Source organism: Oncorhynchus clarkii, chromosome 6, assembly GCF_045791955.1.
Source record: "Oncorhynchus clarkii lewisi isolate Uvic-CL-2024 chromosome 6, UVic_Ocla_1.0, whole genome shotgun sequence".
Classification (NCBI taxonomy): Eukaryota; Metazoa; Chordata; class Actinopteri; order Salmoniformes; family Salmonidae; genus Oncorhynchus; species Oncorhynchus clarkii.
This window is the reverse complement of record NC_092152.1, coordinates 12122872-12139308: the sequence shown is the minus strand read 5'-3', so window position 1 is coordinate 12139308 and position 16437 is coordinate 12122872. Positions and strand designations below refer to the sequence as shown.

General features: G+C 44.1%; 1 protein-coding gene across 7 annotated transcripts in view; it reads right to left on the bottom strand.

The window, feature by feature from the left end:
* Positions 1-16437, bottom strand: part of LOC139410621 (dmX-like protein 1) — a 60492-nt gene that overhangs the window by 6023 nt on the left and 38032 nt on the right. For 2 of the 7 annotated variants that reach the window (XM_071155937.1, XM_071155940.1), the window contains exons 27-41: positions 16131-16207; positions 14859-14980; positions 13866-14117; positions 13397-13581; positions 11598-11746; positions 11409-11494; positions 10980-11181; positions 9409-9526; positions 8979-9041; positions 2907-2993; positions 1600-1721; positions 1200-1338; positions 1030-1090; positions 674-801; positions 319-396 (exon numbers count right to left, since the gene is read on the bottom strand). In XM_071155937.1, coding sequence (XP_071012038.1) covers positions 319-396; positions 674-801; positions 1030-1090; positions 1200-1338; positions 1600-1721; positions 2907-2993; positions 8979-9041; positions 9409-9526; positions 10980-11181; positions 11409-11494; positions 11598-11746; positions 13397-13581; positions 13866-14117; positions 14859-14980; positions 16131-16207 — 1869 coding nt within the window. Of the gene's footprint in view, positions 1-318; positions 397-673; positions 802-1029; positions 1091-1199; positions 1339-1599; positions 1722-2906; positions 2994-8978; positions 9042-9408; positions 9527-10958; positions 11182-11408; positions 11495-11597; positions 11747-13396; positions 13585-13865; positions 14118-14858; positions 14981-16130; positions 16208-16437 lie in introns of those variants that run through there. The other 5 variants (XM_071155941.1, XM_071155943.1, XM_071155938.1 and 2 more) reach the window with 4 other exon arrangements.

The following is a 16437-nucleotide window of genomic DNA, read 5'->3' as shown; positions in this document are numbered from 1 at the left end:
GCTCCAGAGTCTCCCATAAGAGTTCAATTGGATTGAGATCTGGTGACTGAAACGGCCAGGGCATATGGTTTACATCGTTTTCATGCTCATCAAACCATTCAGTGACCACCCTTGCCGTGTGGATGGGGGATTTGTCATTCTGACCATCATTTTTATCCATGACCCTAAGCATGATGGGATGTTAATAGCTTAATTAACTCAGGAACCACAACTGTGTTGAAGCACCTGCTTTCAATATATGTTGTATCCTTCATTTATTCAAGTGTTTCCTTTATTTTGGCAGTTACATGTAGACAGAGAGGCGCTTTTTGTTCCTACCAGGTAGGGTTTAGGGGTGTTCCCAGTCGTATTGGTCTGCCATAGACGTAGGGCTCCGTCAGCGTCAACGATACCAAACTGAACAACACAGCCAAGAGATGACCATATTAGGAAGATCATTCAAATAAGGAGTAAAAGTAATGTCCAGCAACAACATAATTCCTCAGCGGTAGCCATGTTGTTGAGGGACTGAGTTGGGCAGGGAAAACATTACTTGGTGAATAATTAAATGTAAACTAGATATGCGTTCCAGTGCACTACTTTTGACCAGATTCTTATGAGCCCTGGTCAAAAGTAGTGCACTATAAAGGGAAATTGGGAATAGGGTGCAAATGGGGAAGGAAAATGTAGTCACCTTGTTTCCTTGGTGGTTGAATCGTATCCGTGTGACTCTGGAATTGCCTGGACTTCGGAAGCAGATGATCTGCTGAGAGTGGCCCCACTCAAACATCCGGACACTTCCGTCCTGCGCTCCTGTTAAGTCTGAGGGAGGGAGGGACTTGGTAATCACAACCACAACAATAGGATTCTCCAATCCCAATGTAATATTGACAATAAAAAGACATGCTAATATTCCAAGAATATATATACACACAAGGCAAGGATGATAACATCAAGGTCTAAACAAAATAGACATGGTACACACATAACTAGCATGTGTGGCAGTTTCAGTCATTGTATACAAGCAGGAAAGAAGTTACATCTACTTACAGTAAGGCAAGGTTGGGTGGGAGGTCATCCTTCTCACGTTGTTGATGTTCCTTTTGATGAGCTGCACCAGGAAATAAAAGGACAAGATACTCAACAAGACATGCTAGTAGAATGTACTGCATTGTGCTCAATATCAGTGGCAAAGAAAAGAAAAGCTCTATCGGCCTCACCACGGCAGCGCCTCTCCCCGTCTGCAGGCCCCCGAGCCAGGGCATGTTGATGGGCGTCCCTAGGCTGCTGTGGGTATAGGGGGTGGTGCCGTGGAGGGTGTTGAAGTCGTCCCGGGCCTGGATCACCAGGAAGTCATCACTAGTGTGAGAGTGCGTGTGTGAGAGAGAGAGAAGAGTTTGAGAGGACACTCCCAGACAGAACAGTATTAACACAGTGCTGACTGCATACAAGAGCCAAGCTTCAGGCTTTTACTTCTTGCCAATCTAAACATCTCTGATATGGTCAATAGGTATTCAGCAGCCAAATCACAGGTAGGGACACAGAGGGACATGCAAAGTTCCTACACAACTCTAGAAGACACTTTATTTTCTTGTTTGGGTAATTGAGATCCGGGCTCACCCTTTGGCCTCGGCCTCCGTATCGTCATCGATCCACGTCAGAATCTGAGTGGCCAAGATGGAGGACACGTCCAGCTCCTGGATGTCATGAGTGGAGGCCATGACTAAGCAGTTCCGATTAGCCTGGGACACAGAGAGAATAGAGAAAGAGGAGAGAAATCCAAAATCAGTTCTTCCACTTCACACAGCCTATTGAGCCAATGTGACACCTTGCTAGTCTAACATAACGACGCAGATGTCTCCTGTGGAGAACATGCGTAGAACAGACGTCTCTTGTGGAGAACATGCGTAGAACAGACGTCTCTTGTGGAGAACATGCGTAGAACAGACGTCTCTTGTGGAGAACATGCGTAGAACAGACGTCTCTTGTGGAGAACATGCGTAGAACAGACGTCTCCTGTGGAGAACATGCGTAGAACAGACGTCTCCTGTGGAGAACAGGCGTCTCCTGTAGAGAACAGGCGTCTCCTGTAGAGAACAGGCGTCTCCTGTGGAGAACAGGCATAGAACAGACGTCTCCTGTGGAGAACAGGCGTCTCCTGTAGAGAACAGGCGTCTCCTGTAGAGAACAGGCGTCTCCTGTAGAGAACAGGCGTCTCCTGTAGAGAACAGGCGTCTCCTGTGGAGAACAGGCATAGAACAGACGTCTCCTGTGGAGAACATGCGTAGAACAGACGTCTCTTGTGGAGAACATGCGTAGAACAGACGTCTCTTGTGGAGAACATGCGTAGAACAGACGTCTCTTGTGGAGAACATGCGTAGAACAGACGTCTCTTGTGGAGAACATGCGTAGAACAGACGTCTCCTGTGGAGAACATGCGTAGAACAGACGTCTCCTGTGGAGAACATGCGTAGAACAGACGTCTCCTGTGGAGAACAGGCGTCTCCTGTAGAGAACAGGCGTCTCCTGTAGAGAACAGGCGTCTCCTGTGGAGAACAGGCATAGAACAGACGTCTCCTGTGGAGAACAGGCGTCTCCTGTAGAGAACAGGCGTCTCCTGTAGAGAACAGGCGTCTCCTGTAGAGAACAGGCGTCTCCTGTGGAGAACAGGCATAGAACAGACGTCTCCTGTGGAGAACATGCGTAGAACAGACGTCTCCTGTGGAGAACATGCGTAGAACAGACGTCTCCTGTGGAGAACATGCGTAGAACAGACGTCTCCTGTGGAGAACATGCGTAGAACAGACGTCTCCTGTGGAGAACATGCGTAGAACAGACGTCTCCTGTGGAGAACATGCGTAGAACAGACGTCTCCTGTGGAGAACATGCATAGAACAGACATCTCCTGTGAAGAACATGTGTAGTACCTTGTTGATGGCGAAGGCGGTAATGATGTCCGAGTCCTTGTGGATGATCCGGGCCTTGCCTCCGGGGTAGCCCAGATCTGCCTCGCTCTGTAGAGCAATGCATGAATCATTACAGTCTCTGCATGTCTGAATCATTATACAGTCTCTGCCCGTCTGAATCATTTCAGTGTGACCTAAAGGAAGTGGTGGGAGATGAATGGACGACGCATGCCTGTTTGCAGTAGGAGGGTGTGTATCTCTAACAGAGCCTTGCCTCAGGGCTACAGGGTGGGAGACTAGAGCATCAAGAACCCACAGTTATCAGGATTAGTGCCATTTTCAACCTCTGGAGACAATGCTCAGCACATGAGGCTCAGCAAACCCACTGAGATGGGCGTCTTATTGTATAATATAAAAGGGGTGTATTGACACGAGAAGCCGAACGGAGGCTTTCACAGAACATTAGGTTGAATTACGTTCTACATCACAATTAATTAAATGGTAAATACCACATTTCCTCTCAGAGAGTGTTCGGCTCGACTATGAAGTCTAAATATGGTGACTTGCCATTTTCACATAGTACTTCATCTTAACCCGACGAACATTCAACGTGACACTCTGGGCCTGCTAATCAGAACCTATTGGACTTCATGACAGTCTTATTCTCCTCTGCACATTCTGTGGAATTAGTTTGCGACGAACTATGGCAACCTAATCACTGTATAGACTAGGAAAAGGCTTTATCACAGAGTACAGAACATGCGTTTTATGTCATAATTTTACCGTCCAAAAATTCTGTAAATGTTATGGTGTTCTATTAAGTAAAATCACACCATATACCGTATATATAGTGATTTGATTTGATTTGATTTAGTGAATTTTGTCTTAGATCTAGTCTACTGTATAACATTCAGATAAAAGCATGGCAATGTCTTTCATGTAGCTCTATACCATGACAGTATAAACATTGTTTGGTTCTTTATGCAGCTGTTCATTACAAAATTCATACAAATCTCAGATTGACTAATGAAAGTAATACACATGCATTTGTTAGCTCATGCTAACAAGATTTCAATAAAACCAATGCAGCTTTTTTGAAATGAGCCAAATTGCTTAACTAATTGGTACAATTATTTGGGAAATTTGCCAAATGAATAATGCGCTGGGAAAGTGTGACATTCACTTCCGTGCTTTATTTGTTCCGTTTTTTAAATGGTCTTCAAGTGCAAAAAGCACAAAATGCATTAGGTTCAAGTAAATTAATTCACTAATATAATTTGATATACAATGCATCTGGAAAGTATTCAGACCCCTTGACTTTTTCCACATTTTGTTACGTTACAGCCTTATTCTAAAATGTATTCAATTGTTTTTTTCCTCCTCATCAATCTACACACAATACCCCATAATGACAAAGTAAAAACCATGTTTAGAAATGTTTGCTAATGAATAAAAAATAAAAAATTACATAAGAATGTTTGAAATGCACACAACTGTCTATATAAAGGTCCCACAGTTGACAGTGCATGTCAGAGCAAAAACCAAGCCATGAGGTCGAAGGAATTGTCCGTAGAGCTCCGAGACAGGATTGTGCCTCATTAAAGGTCCCCAAGAACACAGTGGCCTCCATCATTCTTAAACCACCAAGACTGAGCGGGCGGCCAGCTCTAGGAAAACAGCGCAATCGAGGGAGAAGGGCCTTGGTAAGGTAGGTGACCAAGTAGCGCAGCGATCTAAGGCACTGCATCTCAGTGCAAGAGGTGTAACTACAGTCCCTGGTTAGAATCCAGGCTGTATCACATCCGGCCATGATTGGGAGTCCCATAGGGTGGTGCCAATTGGCCCAGCGTTGTCCAGGTTTGGTCGGGGTAGGCCGTCATTGTAAATAATAATTTGTCCTTAACTGACTTGCCTAGTTATATGATGGTTAAATGTAATTATTATTTTTGTTTTAACCCGATGGTCACTCTGACAGAACTCTAGAGTTTCTCTGTGGAGATGGGAGAACCTTCCAGAAGGCCAACCATCTCTGCAGCACTCCACCAATCAGGCCTTTATGGTAGAGTGGCCAGACAGAAGCTACTCCTCAGTAAAAGGCACATGACAGGCCGCTTGGTGTTTGTCAAAAGGCACCTCAAGACTCAAGAAACAAGATTCTCTGGTCTGATGAAACCAAGATTAAACTCTTTGGCCTGAATGCCAAGCGTCACGTCTGGAGGAAACCATCCCTATGGTGAAGCATGGTGGTGGCAGCATCATGCTGTGGGATGTTTTTCAGCGGCAGCGACACTAGTCAGGATTGAGGCAAAGATGAACGGAGCAAAGTACAGAGAGATCCTTGATGAAAATCTGCTCCATAGCACTCAGGACCTCAGACTGGAGCGAAGGTTCACCTTCCAACAGGACAACGACCCTAAGCACACAGCAAAGATAAGGCAGGAGAGGCTACGGGACAAGTCTCTGAATGTCCTTGAGTGGCCCAGCCAGAGGCCGGACTTGAACATCTCTGGAGAGACCTGAAAATAGCTGTGCAGCAACGCTCCCCATCCAACCTGGCAGAGCTTGAGAAGCTCTGCAGAGAGGAATGAGATTCAGTCCCCAAATACAGGTGTGGAAAGCTAGTAGCATCATACCCAAGAAGACTTGAGGCCGTAATCACTGCCAAACAAAGTACTGAGTAAAGGGTCTGAATAGTTATGTAAATGTGATCTAGTTTTTTTATTTGTAATAAATTAGCAAACAATTCTAAAAACCTGTTTTTGCTTTACCCTTATGGAGTATTGTGTGTAGATTGATACAAATAAATAAAACATGTAATCAATTTTAGAATAAGGCTGTAACTTAAAATGAGGAAAAAGTCAATGGGTCTGAATACTTTCAGAAGGTACTGTGTGTGTGTGTGTGTGAGAGATACATAAACTCAGCAAAAAAAGAAACTTCCCTTTTTCAGGACTCTGTCTTTCGAAGATAATTCGTAAAACTTAAAATAACTAAACAGATCTTCATTGTAAAGGGTTTAAACACTGTTTCCCATGCTTGTTGAATGAACCATAAACAGTTAATGAACATGCACCCGCGGAATGGTCGTTAAGACACTAACAGCTTACAGACGGTAGGCAATTAAGGTCACAGTTATGAAAACTAAAGAGAGGCCTTTCTACTGACTCTGAAAAACACCAAAAGAAAGATTCCCAGCGTCCCTGCTCATCTGCGTGAATGTGCCTTAGGGATGCTACAAGGAGGCATGAGGACTGCAGATGTGGCCAGGGCAATAAATTGCAATGTCCGTACTGTGAGACGCTTAAGACAGCACTACAGGGGAGACAGGACGGACAGCTGATCGTCCTCACAGTGGCAGACCACATGTAACAACACCTGCACAGGATCGGTACATCCGAACATCACACCTGCGGGACAGGTACAGGATGACAACAACTGCCCGAGTTACACCAGGAACGCACAATCCCTCCATCAGTGCTCAGACTGTCCGCAATAGGCTGAGAGAGGCTGGACTGAGGGCTTATAGGCCTGTTGTAAGGCAGGTCCTCACCAGACAAACCCACCGTCGCTGGACTAGACAGGACTGGCAAAAAGTGCTCTTCACTGACGAGTCGCGGTTTTGTCTCACCAGGGGTGATGGTCGGATTCGCGTTTATCGTCGAAGGAATGAGCGTTACACCGAGGCCTGTACTCTGGAGCGGGATCGATTTGGAGGTGGAGGGTCCGTCATGGTCTGGGGCAGTGTGTCACAGCATCATCGGACTGAGCTTGTTGTCATTGTAGGCAATCTCAACGCTGTGCGTTACAGGGAAGACATCCTCCTCCCTCATGTGGTACTCTTCCTGCAGGCTCATCCTGACATGTTCCTCCAGCATGACAAAGCCACCAGCCATACTGCTCTGTTCTGTGTGTGATTTCCTGCAAGACAGGAATGTCAGTGTTCTGCCACAGCCAGAGAAGAGCCTGGATCTTAACCACATTGAGCACGTCTGGGACCTGTTGGATCAGAGGGTGAGGGCTAGGTGCTTTGTGGAAGAATGGGGTAACATCTCACAGCAAGAACTGGCAAATCTGGTGCAGTCCACGAGGAGGAGATGCACTGCAGTACTTAATGCAGCTGGTGGCCACACCAGATAGTGACTGTTGCTTTTGATCCCCTGCTTTTTCAGGAACACATTCCATTTCTGTTAGTCACATGTCTGTGGAACTTGTTCAGTTTGTGTCTCAGTTATTGAATCTTATGTTAAGTTTGCTGAAAATAAACACATTTGACAGCGAGGACGTTTCTTTTTTTGCTGAGTTTACATACATACATATAAATAAATAACGTGCCAGTCAAAAGTTGACACACTTACTCATTCCAAGGTTTTTCTTTATTTGTACTATTTTCTACATTGTAGAATAATAATAATAGTAAATACATCAAAAATATGAAATAACACATATGGAATCATGTAGTAACCAAAAAAATGTCAAATACAAAATATATTTAGATTGTTTTAAGATTCTTTAAAGTAGCCACCATTCGCATTGAGGACAACTTTGCACACTCTTTGCATCCGCTCAACGAGCTTCATGAGGTCTTCACCTGGAATACATTTCAATTAACAGGTGTGCCTTGTTAAATGTTAATTTGTGGAATTTCTTTCCTTCTTAATGTGTTTGAGCCAATCAGTTGTGTTGTGACAAGGTAGGGGTGATATACAGAAGATAGCCCTATTTGGTAAAAGACCAACTCCATATTATGGCGAGAACATATCAAATAAGCAAAGAGAAACGACAGTCCATCATTACTTTAAGACATCAAGATCAATCAATGCCGGAAAATTTGCAGTCACAAAAACCATGAAGCGTTATCATGAAACCGTCTCTCATGAGGTCCACCACAGGAAAGGAAGATCCAGAATTATCTCTGCTGCAGAGGATAAGTTCATGAGAGTTACCAGCCTCAGAAATTGCAGCCCAAATAAATGCTTCACAGAGTTCAACACATCTCAACAGCAACTGTTCATAGGAGTCTGCATGAATCAGGCCTTCATGGTCGAATTGCTGCAAAGAAACCACTACTAAAGACACCAATTAGAAGAAGAGACTTGCTTGGGCCAAGAAACACGAGCAATGGATATTAGACCGGTGGAAATTTGTCCTTTGGTCTGATGAGTCCAGATTTTAGATTTTTGGTTCCAACCGCCGTGTCTTTGTGAGACGCAGAGTAGGTGAACAGATGATCTCTGCATGTGTGGTTCCCACCGTGAAGCATGGAGGAGGAGGTGCGATGATGCTTTGCTGGTGACACTGTCTGATTTATTTAGAATTCAAGGCACACTTAACCAGCATGGCTACCACAGCATCCTGCAGTGATACGCCATCCCATCTGCTTTGCGCTTAGTGGGACTATCATTTGTTTTTCAACAGGACAATGACCCAACACACCTCCAGGATGTGTAAGGGCAATTTGACCAAGAAGGAGAGTGATGGAGTGCTGCATCAGATGACTTGGCCTACACAATCCCCCGACCTCAACCCAATTGAGATGGTTTGGGATGAGTTGGATAGCAGAGTGAAGGCAAAGCAGCCAACAAGTGCTTAACATTTGAGGGAACTGCTTCAAGCATTCCAGGTGAAGCTGGTTGTGCCTAGAGTGTGCAAAGCTGTCATCAAGGCAAAGGGTGGCTATATAAAATATATTTTGATTTAACACTTTTTTGGTTCCTCCATGAGTCCATATGTTATTTCATAGTTCTGATATCGTCACTACTATTCTACAATGTAGAAAATAGTAAAAATAAAGAAAAACCCTTGAATGAGTAGGTGTGTCCAAATGTTTGACTGGTATTTTCTATATTGTAGAATTATAGTGAAGATATCAAAACTATGACCGTGTTTTTATGAATTTCATGATATAATCTTGAAGTCAAGTTAAAAACAGAAAACGCGGACATGGAAGTGGACGCGGAAATAGATGACATTTTCCCAGCGTAAAACACAGGTGGCAATTAAAAACAGGAAAAAAACTGAAATGATTTTACTGGTCAATGAGCATGATAATTACAACCCATAAACCCCCACCACCAAAATTATCCAAAGCAGTACCTGGTTACAGCTAGGCTCCTCCATCCCTGAACATTTGTCATTTTCATTGAGGTCCTCAACCGACTTAATTATTTGAGAAGCCCCCAAGACATCAGACAAAACAATGTGATGAATCATGCAGAGTCAACAGGAAACACAATCTAGAATTAGACGGTTAATTATCAGGGTTTAAGAACAATATTATTCACCAGAAATCCACAAAGTAAAAGGCAATTAGGATATAAATACAGGAACCATGCAAAACAAAAGCACAAATGCGTCAACAGGGGTAGAAAAAGTTAATGACGCTCTCTGGGACTAGAAATGATGTTTTAGGTATTATTCAATGGGATATGTTATTTAGTGACAGTATGCAATGTGTCAGTGCTCAGACTGCTCAGCTGTCTGCATGCGGTGGGTGGGTGGGTGGGTGAAGTGGAGCGGTAGCTACCTCGTTTTGGTTTCGTTTCTTGGTGAAAATATTGCGGATGAACGTTTCCTGCACCTCTTCCTGTTTGACCAGGTACTGCCACAGCCTCTTCACAGGCAGGGCAGAGTGGTGACTGGACCTGTAGCCACACAACACTCCCCTCGGTTATACAGCTCACTTACAAAAAGGCATTTATGACGTTGTGTGGATCATATCAGTGTGTACCGAAAACCTACATTTACAGCAGTGGTCACTAACCTTTTCGGAGTAAAGATCACTTTCGATGTCAAAAAGCAAGCCTAGATCTGACACTCAGATGTATTTAGAAAAGGACTTGTAATGCGCATATGCAACATTAACTTAGAAAAAACAGCTCTGTAGGAAAGTTTTGTGCAGTAGGACTGATACATTATCACAGCATATTGACTATGCTGGCCTGCCAATATTGTTCTTCTCAGACCATATTATATTTTAAAACTCAATCTTTTATAACAAATTAGATCATTTGTTGTATCAGTTGGGAGGCACAGCTGAGAATAAATTGAAATAATTAGCTTTTTTATTTTACTGGACTGATGTTCAGTCTCAGTGGTGGGAGAGAGAAGCAGAGGGTCCATCCCTCACTGTCCTCTCTTTTTCTCTGGTGAAACTGACCAGAGAGAGGAGACACTGTCTTCCTCCTGACGGCCCAACTAGAGACACACCACATTATTTCTGTCTCATGCACAAATTCATGTTGTTCCTATGACCAGAGAAAGTGAAATATCCCTTGATATTAAAATATACACGACGTGCTGCTAATGAAACAAATACTGGCCTATCGATACACTTGGCTACTCATGTACTGCAGCTGCAGTGCTGGTTGTAGCGTGAGTGGAAGTAGCGAGAAACACGTTTTATGTTTTGTAAAAGTGCTGAATAAAAACGTAAACATGAAGTCACTTATAAAAACAGCAGCTCTTTGCTGTATTGTTTGACAGTCTCTCTCTGGTCGTGGTTTTAAAAGTTATGAGATCTCACGTAAGCTAGTATCAAACTCTACTGTTGGGTCGTGAAAGCTGTAGGCGTGGTATTTTGAGCTATCCGACTGGCCAGAGCAGTAGGCACACTTGATTTAGCTCTCCTGGTCCATCTGGTAGGCGGAGTTTGTCCCTTCAGACAAATGAAATGGTTCAAAATGGGAACACTTTGCCTACCTAGCGCGGCGGGCCTCTGAATCAAGTGCACCTACCATCAACCTCGCAAGACGAATAGAACAAAAAAAATAGCGCGCAAGGCTTTGGGGACCAGCATCGTTGGCTTTTCTACAGAAATGCGCCCTAATGATCGACTAGGAATGCGCCCTGATGATCGACTAGGAACGCGCCCTGATGATCGACTAGGAATGTGCCCTGATGATCGACTAGGAATGCGCCCTGATGATCGACTAGAAATGCGCCCTGATGATCGACTAGGAATGCGCCCTGATGATCGACTAGGAATGCGCCTTGAAGATCAACCAGTCGAATGCAATTGACCGGTTGGTGACCACTGATTTACAGAATGTTATGGCAAACATATGAATATACAGAGAATTCCTGTTTGGCACTCACCTGAAAGGTGTGTTGGAGGGCTCAAACAGGGCTTTGTGTCTAAGGATGGCGGGGCCTGAGGCAGCCGTCTCGTCCAGAGGGTGTGTGGAGATGTACTTGGAGGGCGGCCCCCCGAAGATCTCCAGCCTCTTCAGCAACACCTGCTCCCAACGCTGGAGGGTCTTCAGCACCGCGTGACACAGAGGAGAGCCCACAGGTAGATCTAAGAGAAACACACAAACACTAGGTGACATTAACAACAGTACATTCAGAGACGTGAGACTTCACAAAAAGGGCAGGCAGTTATCTAAAAGAGAGTCTGGTTCAATATCACAAAATCCCTCTCTTAGTTTGGACTTCACAAGCACTAATGCTTCCAACTAAAATTGTCACCACAAATAGACATTAGTCCAGTGGTTGTGAAGGCTAGTTGTCGTTAGTGTACGGTACCTAGTAGGTCGTGTCCTGCCATGGGGTAGAATGACTTCAGGCTGCCTAGGACCAGCTGGACCATGGCCAAGCGCATCAGACACCAACTGGACACACACACACACACACACAAATCACCATTGATATGTCTAACCATCACTGACAAGAGTAACGTCCATTTGCTTTGATAATGCTGCCCACTGACTGTACCTGTAGGAGTTGGGATTGGAATGTTCTCGGCTAGGAGAGTTGGGGTCAAAGTCTCCAAACTCGTCTTCATCATCATCATCCTCGTCCTGACTGCCCTGGCTCTCCTCCGAGTCGTACTCCACCCTGCTCTCTGACGGAGGGAGGAAAGGCTGTGGGAGGAGGAGGAGAAAACACTATAAACACAGACATACAGTTGAAGTGGGAAGTTTCCATACACCTTAGCCAAGTACATTTAAACTCAGTTTTTCACAATTCCTGACATTTAATCCTTGTAAAAATTCCCAGTTTTAGGTCAGTTAGGATCACCACTTTATTTTAAGAATGTGAAATGTAAGAATAATAGTAGAGTGATTTATTTCAGCTTTTATTTCTGTCATCACATTCCCAGCGGGTCAGAAGTTCACATACACTCAATAAGTGTTTGGTAGCATTGCCTTTAAATTGTTTAACTTGGATCAAACATTTTGGGTAGCCTTCCACAAGCTTCCCACAATAAATGGGTGAATTTTGGCCCATTCCTCCTGACAGAGCTGGTGTAACTGAGTCAGGTTTGTAGGCCTCCTTGCTCGCACACACTTTTTCAGTTCTGCCCACAATTTTTTCTATAGGAGTGAGGTTTGGGCTTTGTGATGGCCACTCCAATAAACTTGACTTTGTTGTCCTTTTGCCAAAACTTTGGAACTTTGGATCATTGTCCATTTGGAAGAGCCATTTGCGACCAAGCTTTAACTTCCTGATGTCTTGAGATGTTGCTTCAATATATCCCCATCATTTTCCATCCTCATGATGCCATCTATTTTGTGAAGTGCACCAGTCCCTCCTGCAGCAATGCACCCCTACAACATGATGCTGCCACCCCCGTGCTTCCCGGTTGGGATGGTGTTCTTCGGCTTGTAAGCCTCTCCCTTTTTCCTCCAAACATAACGATGGTCATCATAGCCAAACAGTTCTATTTTTGTTTCATCAGACCAGGGGACATTTCTCCAAAAAGTACGATCTTTGTGCAGTTACAAACCATAGTCTGGCTTTTATATGGCGGTTTTGGAGCAGTGGCTTCTTCCTTTCTGCACGGCCTTTCAGGTTGTCGATATAGGACTTGTTTTACTGTGGATATAGATACTTTTGTACCCGTTTCCTCCAGCATCTTCACAAGGTCCTTTGCTGTTTTTCATCTCTAGGAGACAGAACGCATCTCCTTCCTGAGCGGTATGATGGCTGCGTGGTCCCATGGTGTTTATACTTGTGTACTATTATTTTTTACAGATGAACGTGGTACCTTCAGGTGTTCGAAAATTGCTCCCAAGGATGAACCAGACTTGTGGAGGTCTACAATTTCTTTGAGGTCTTGGCTGATTTCTTTTGATTTTCCCATGATGTCAGGCAAAGAGGCACTGGGTTTGAAGGTAGGCCTTGAAATACATCCACAAGTACACCTCCAATTGACTCAAATGATGTCAATGAGCCTATCAGAAGCTTCTAAAGCCATGACATCATTTTCTGGAATTTTCCAAGCTGTTTAAAGGCACAGTGAACTTAGTGTATGTAAACATCTGACACACTGGAATTGTGATAGATTAATTCACTGTGTCTGTAAACAACCGACTTGCCAAAACTATAGTTTGTTAACAAGAAATTTGTGGAGTGGTTGAAAAACTAGCTTTAAATGACTCCAACCTAAGTGTATGTAAACTTCTGACTTCAAATGTACATACATGTTAGAATGAGCTGAATGACTGGGTATTTCAGAGGGGCATGGTTTAAGTGAACTATGAACCTGGAATTGTACACTACTACGGTACCTTTGCGATAAAGTAGTCCCAGATGCTGAGCTCCGGGGGGACAAAGTGCTCTTTGAAGATGGAGGTCTCTTGCTCCACCACAGGGCTGGTTGGGCTGGGGGTCTCTGGCCCCTCTCTGGAGGCACTGCGTGGCGACGACGACAGCAGCTTGAAGCGCCTGGGCTTCCTATCGAACTCCTCACTGGCTGCTGAGACAACCACACACATGCTATATTTATTGGACATACTGGACTTGCCATTTTTCAAGGTAGTGCGTAAAACTGATATAATATTACGGATAATATTGAGACGAACAAGAGCTGCAGTGTGTGTAGACTGTTGTTCCAGCCCAGCTGTAATACGCCTGATTCAACCAATCACAATCTTCAACAGATCTTTGAATCAGGGGTGAAGGCTGCCCACGCGGCTCCGAGTTGCCCACCCTTGCGTTACAGTTACATCAGCCTCTACATCTGACGAGCACACACACCTGGAAGTGACTTGGCCTTACTGGGCTTCTCTGTGATGGGGGTACGCGCCCCCCCTCCGAAAACAGCCACCCACAGCTTGCTGTTGAGTGGGTGGGCCACGATGCGGAACAGCTCGTTGCTAGAGTGGGTGGCCAGGCCGTGCACAAACAGGCTGAGGAAGACGGCCGTCAGGATCTCACACAATAACACGGCCAGGCCTGGCTGGCTCTCCTCACCAGCAGAGTTCAACAGGCGGATCAGGGTACTGATACCTGACACACAGAGACCGTGAGGGAGTGAGAGTGAATTAATTGACTAGAATTAAAGAATCACTTTATTCAAAAAAACATTATTTCAGTATGTTGTTCATTAGTCCACTGTTGATATAGTCCCAACAAATGTTTTTTTTAGATGGAGCACTTTTACTGATGTAAAAGGCATCACACTTTTTTGCTTTTTAATGAAAGAACAACATACTAATTAACAAAATATTAACTAATTGTAATTAACAAAATACTAATGAATAAAATACAAAAATGTGTTTGTGTTTAAAGTGATCCTTTAAAAGTTGTATGTTTAGGACTGTGGTGTTAAAGGGGCAAACTGCAATTGCTACATACATTTGACTTCTACATTAATACTATGTACCCATTGATTATTGAAGAATATTACTTAGAAATGCTTCATAAGATTAGTTCAACAATCGTAACCCATCAGAACCCAAAATATATTTAAAAAAATATTTCAATGTTTGTAAACAAACACTATCGCCTCAAGCAATGGTTAAAACTGCCATTTTGATCTCATGGATGGTCAGTCCTTGCATCCCATAGCTGTCTATGAATTTGAGAGTGGTTACATTTGTCCAGACCCATCCCTCAGCGGTGTCTACACTTTGTTATTGTTTGAACTGCAGATTGCCCCTTTAATGTAGCAATCAAGCAATGGTTCTCCAAACAGGGTACAATTTCTGTGAAATGAAGTGAAAACTGGTGGAAGTAAAGTGGGATTACCTGGCCACTGTGCTGGGTGGGTGTTGGGCAGTACAGTCTCCTCCATGCTCACAGTGCGTACCGGGTGGTGCTGGAAGGAGAGGATACTCTGGTACACTATCCCAGTGAACTGGTTCACATGGCTGGGAGGAGAGAAAGACAAGGAAGTACACCCACTCAGTCATTTAGCAAGAAGGAAGGGGATGTTCCATTAAACAAGGGATTACCAACCAGGGGAAATGGCGACGTGTACATAGGCCTATATGGAGCGGACTGTAAATGTTTTAACTTCTCTGAATCCAGAGAACGGCAGACCCATTTAACACACAAAACACTAATACACTGCTGTGGCTCCTCATCCTCTGGTTACAATAAAGAATTCAGGAGATCTATAGATGAGGCGCAGAAGTGTATTCTGACATCAAAGAGCCTTCTCTAGATATTTAATGAGTTCCATCTCTCACAGGGGGGATATATAGCTCTCTCAACATGATGGTTCTATTTCAGTATACTGACGGGTATATTAGAGTGCATTGTATATCTACTAAGTCCTCTATTAAGCTTGCATGAAAGAGCTGATTCCTGTCACATAACACAGAATTGAGTTACAGGAAGTGTACAGGCTAAATCTGCAATATTAGAACATAAAGTGCTTCTTTAGTGGACAGAGCAGGTTGAAAAGGACCGTGAAACTGCAACATAAAAAGCCAGCGTTCGAAGCCTTTCACATGTTCGCCAGATGGAATCACCTACCATGAGTTGAATTCAGAGTCAACGTTTCGACAGACCTCTAGCACGACTGCGGCGTGGGTTTTCATTAGCATAACAAAAGGAGAGTGTTGAATTAGAAAAAGCTAATTTAGTCGGACTGCACCGCTTCATTCTCCACACGAGAGGGGGAACTGTTGGGCACGGCTCAAAACAAAGTCCTTACTCATTTACAGATCTGTGAGCTTTGAAATGCCAAGGTCAGGCGGAGGGCCGGGCGCAGTCACGTGATTCCTATTTTAAGGTCATTCAACTATTAGATGAGACAAAGAAAAAAGTATTTTCTCTACTTTTTAACGTCATACACTTTTCTCCTTGTAGTAGTACAGCTGTTAGAGAATCAAAAAAACAGGTTTTAATGATCATTATCACACACTGACAGGCAGATTCTCTAAATCAGATGCATGGTGCAGTTGAAATGTCTGAACTAATGTGCATTTCCCAGCATGCTGTTGGTTGTGAGCTGTTCTAGTACAGAGATCAGGAGCACAGATCAAAGTTGGCGGCGTTAGGATTCAGACTAACCTGTGGTTGTGGCCGTCGCAGAGACACTGGTAAATGCAGGCGGACAGCGAGGCTGCCAGTGTGTGCATCACATAGATCTGGGAGAGCAGGAGGTATGAGACACATTATGAGCAGCAGAACAGCACTATCAACTCACCTTATATTACCAGTGATATCCATCTATCACAATATCTCCACTGCAAACACTTCTGATAAGATATGACCCCTGTCAAATTCACAGCACATTACCGCCCCTGTCAAGTTCACAGCACATTACCGCCCCTGTCAAGTTCACAGCACAATACCGCCCCTGTCAAGTTCACAGCAC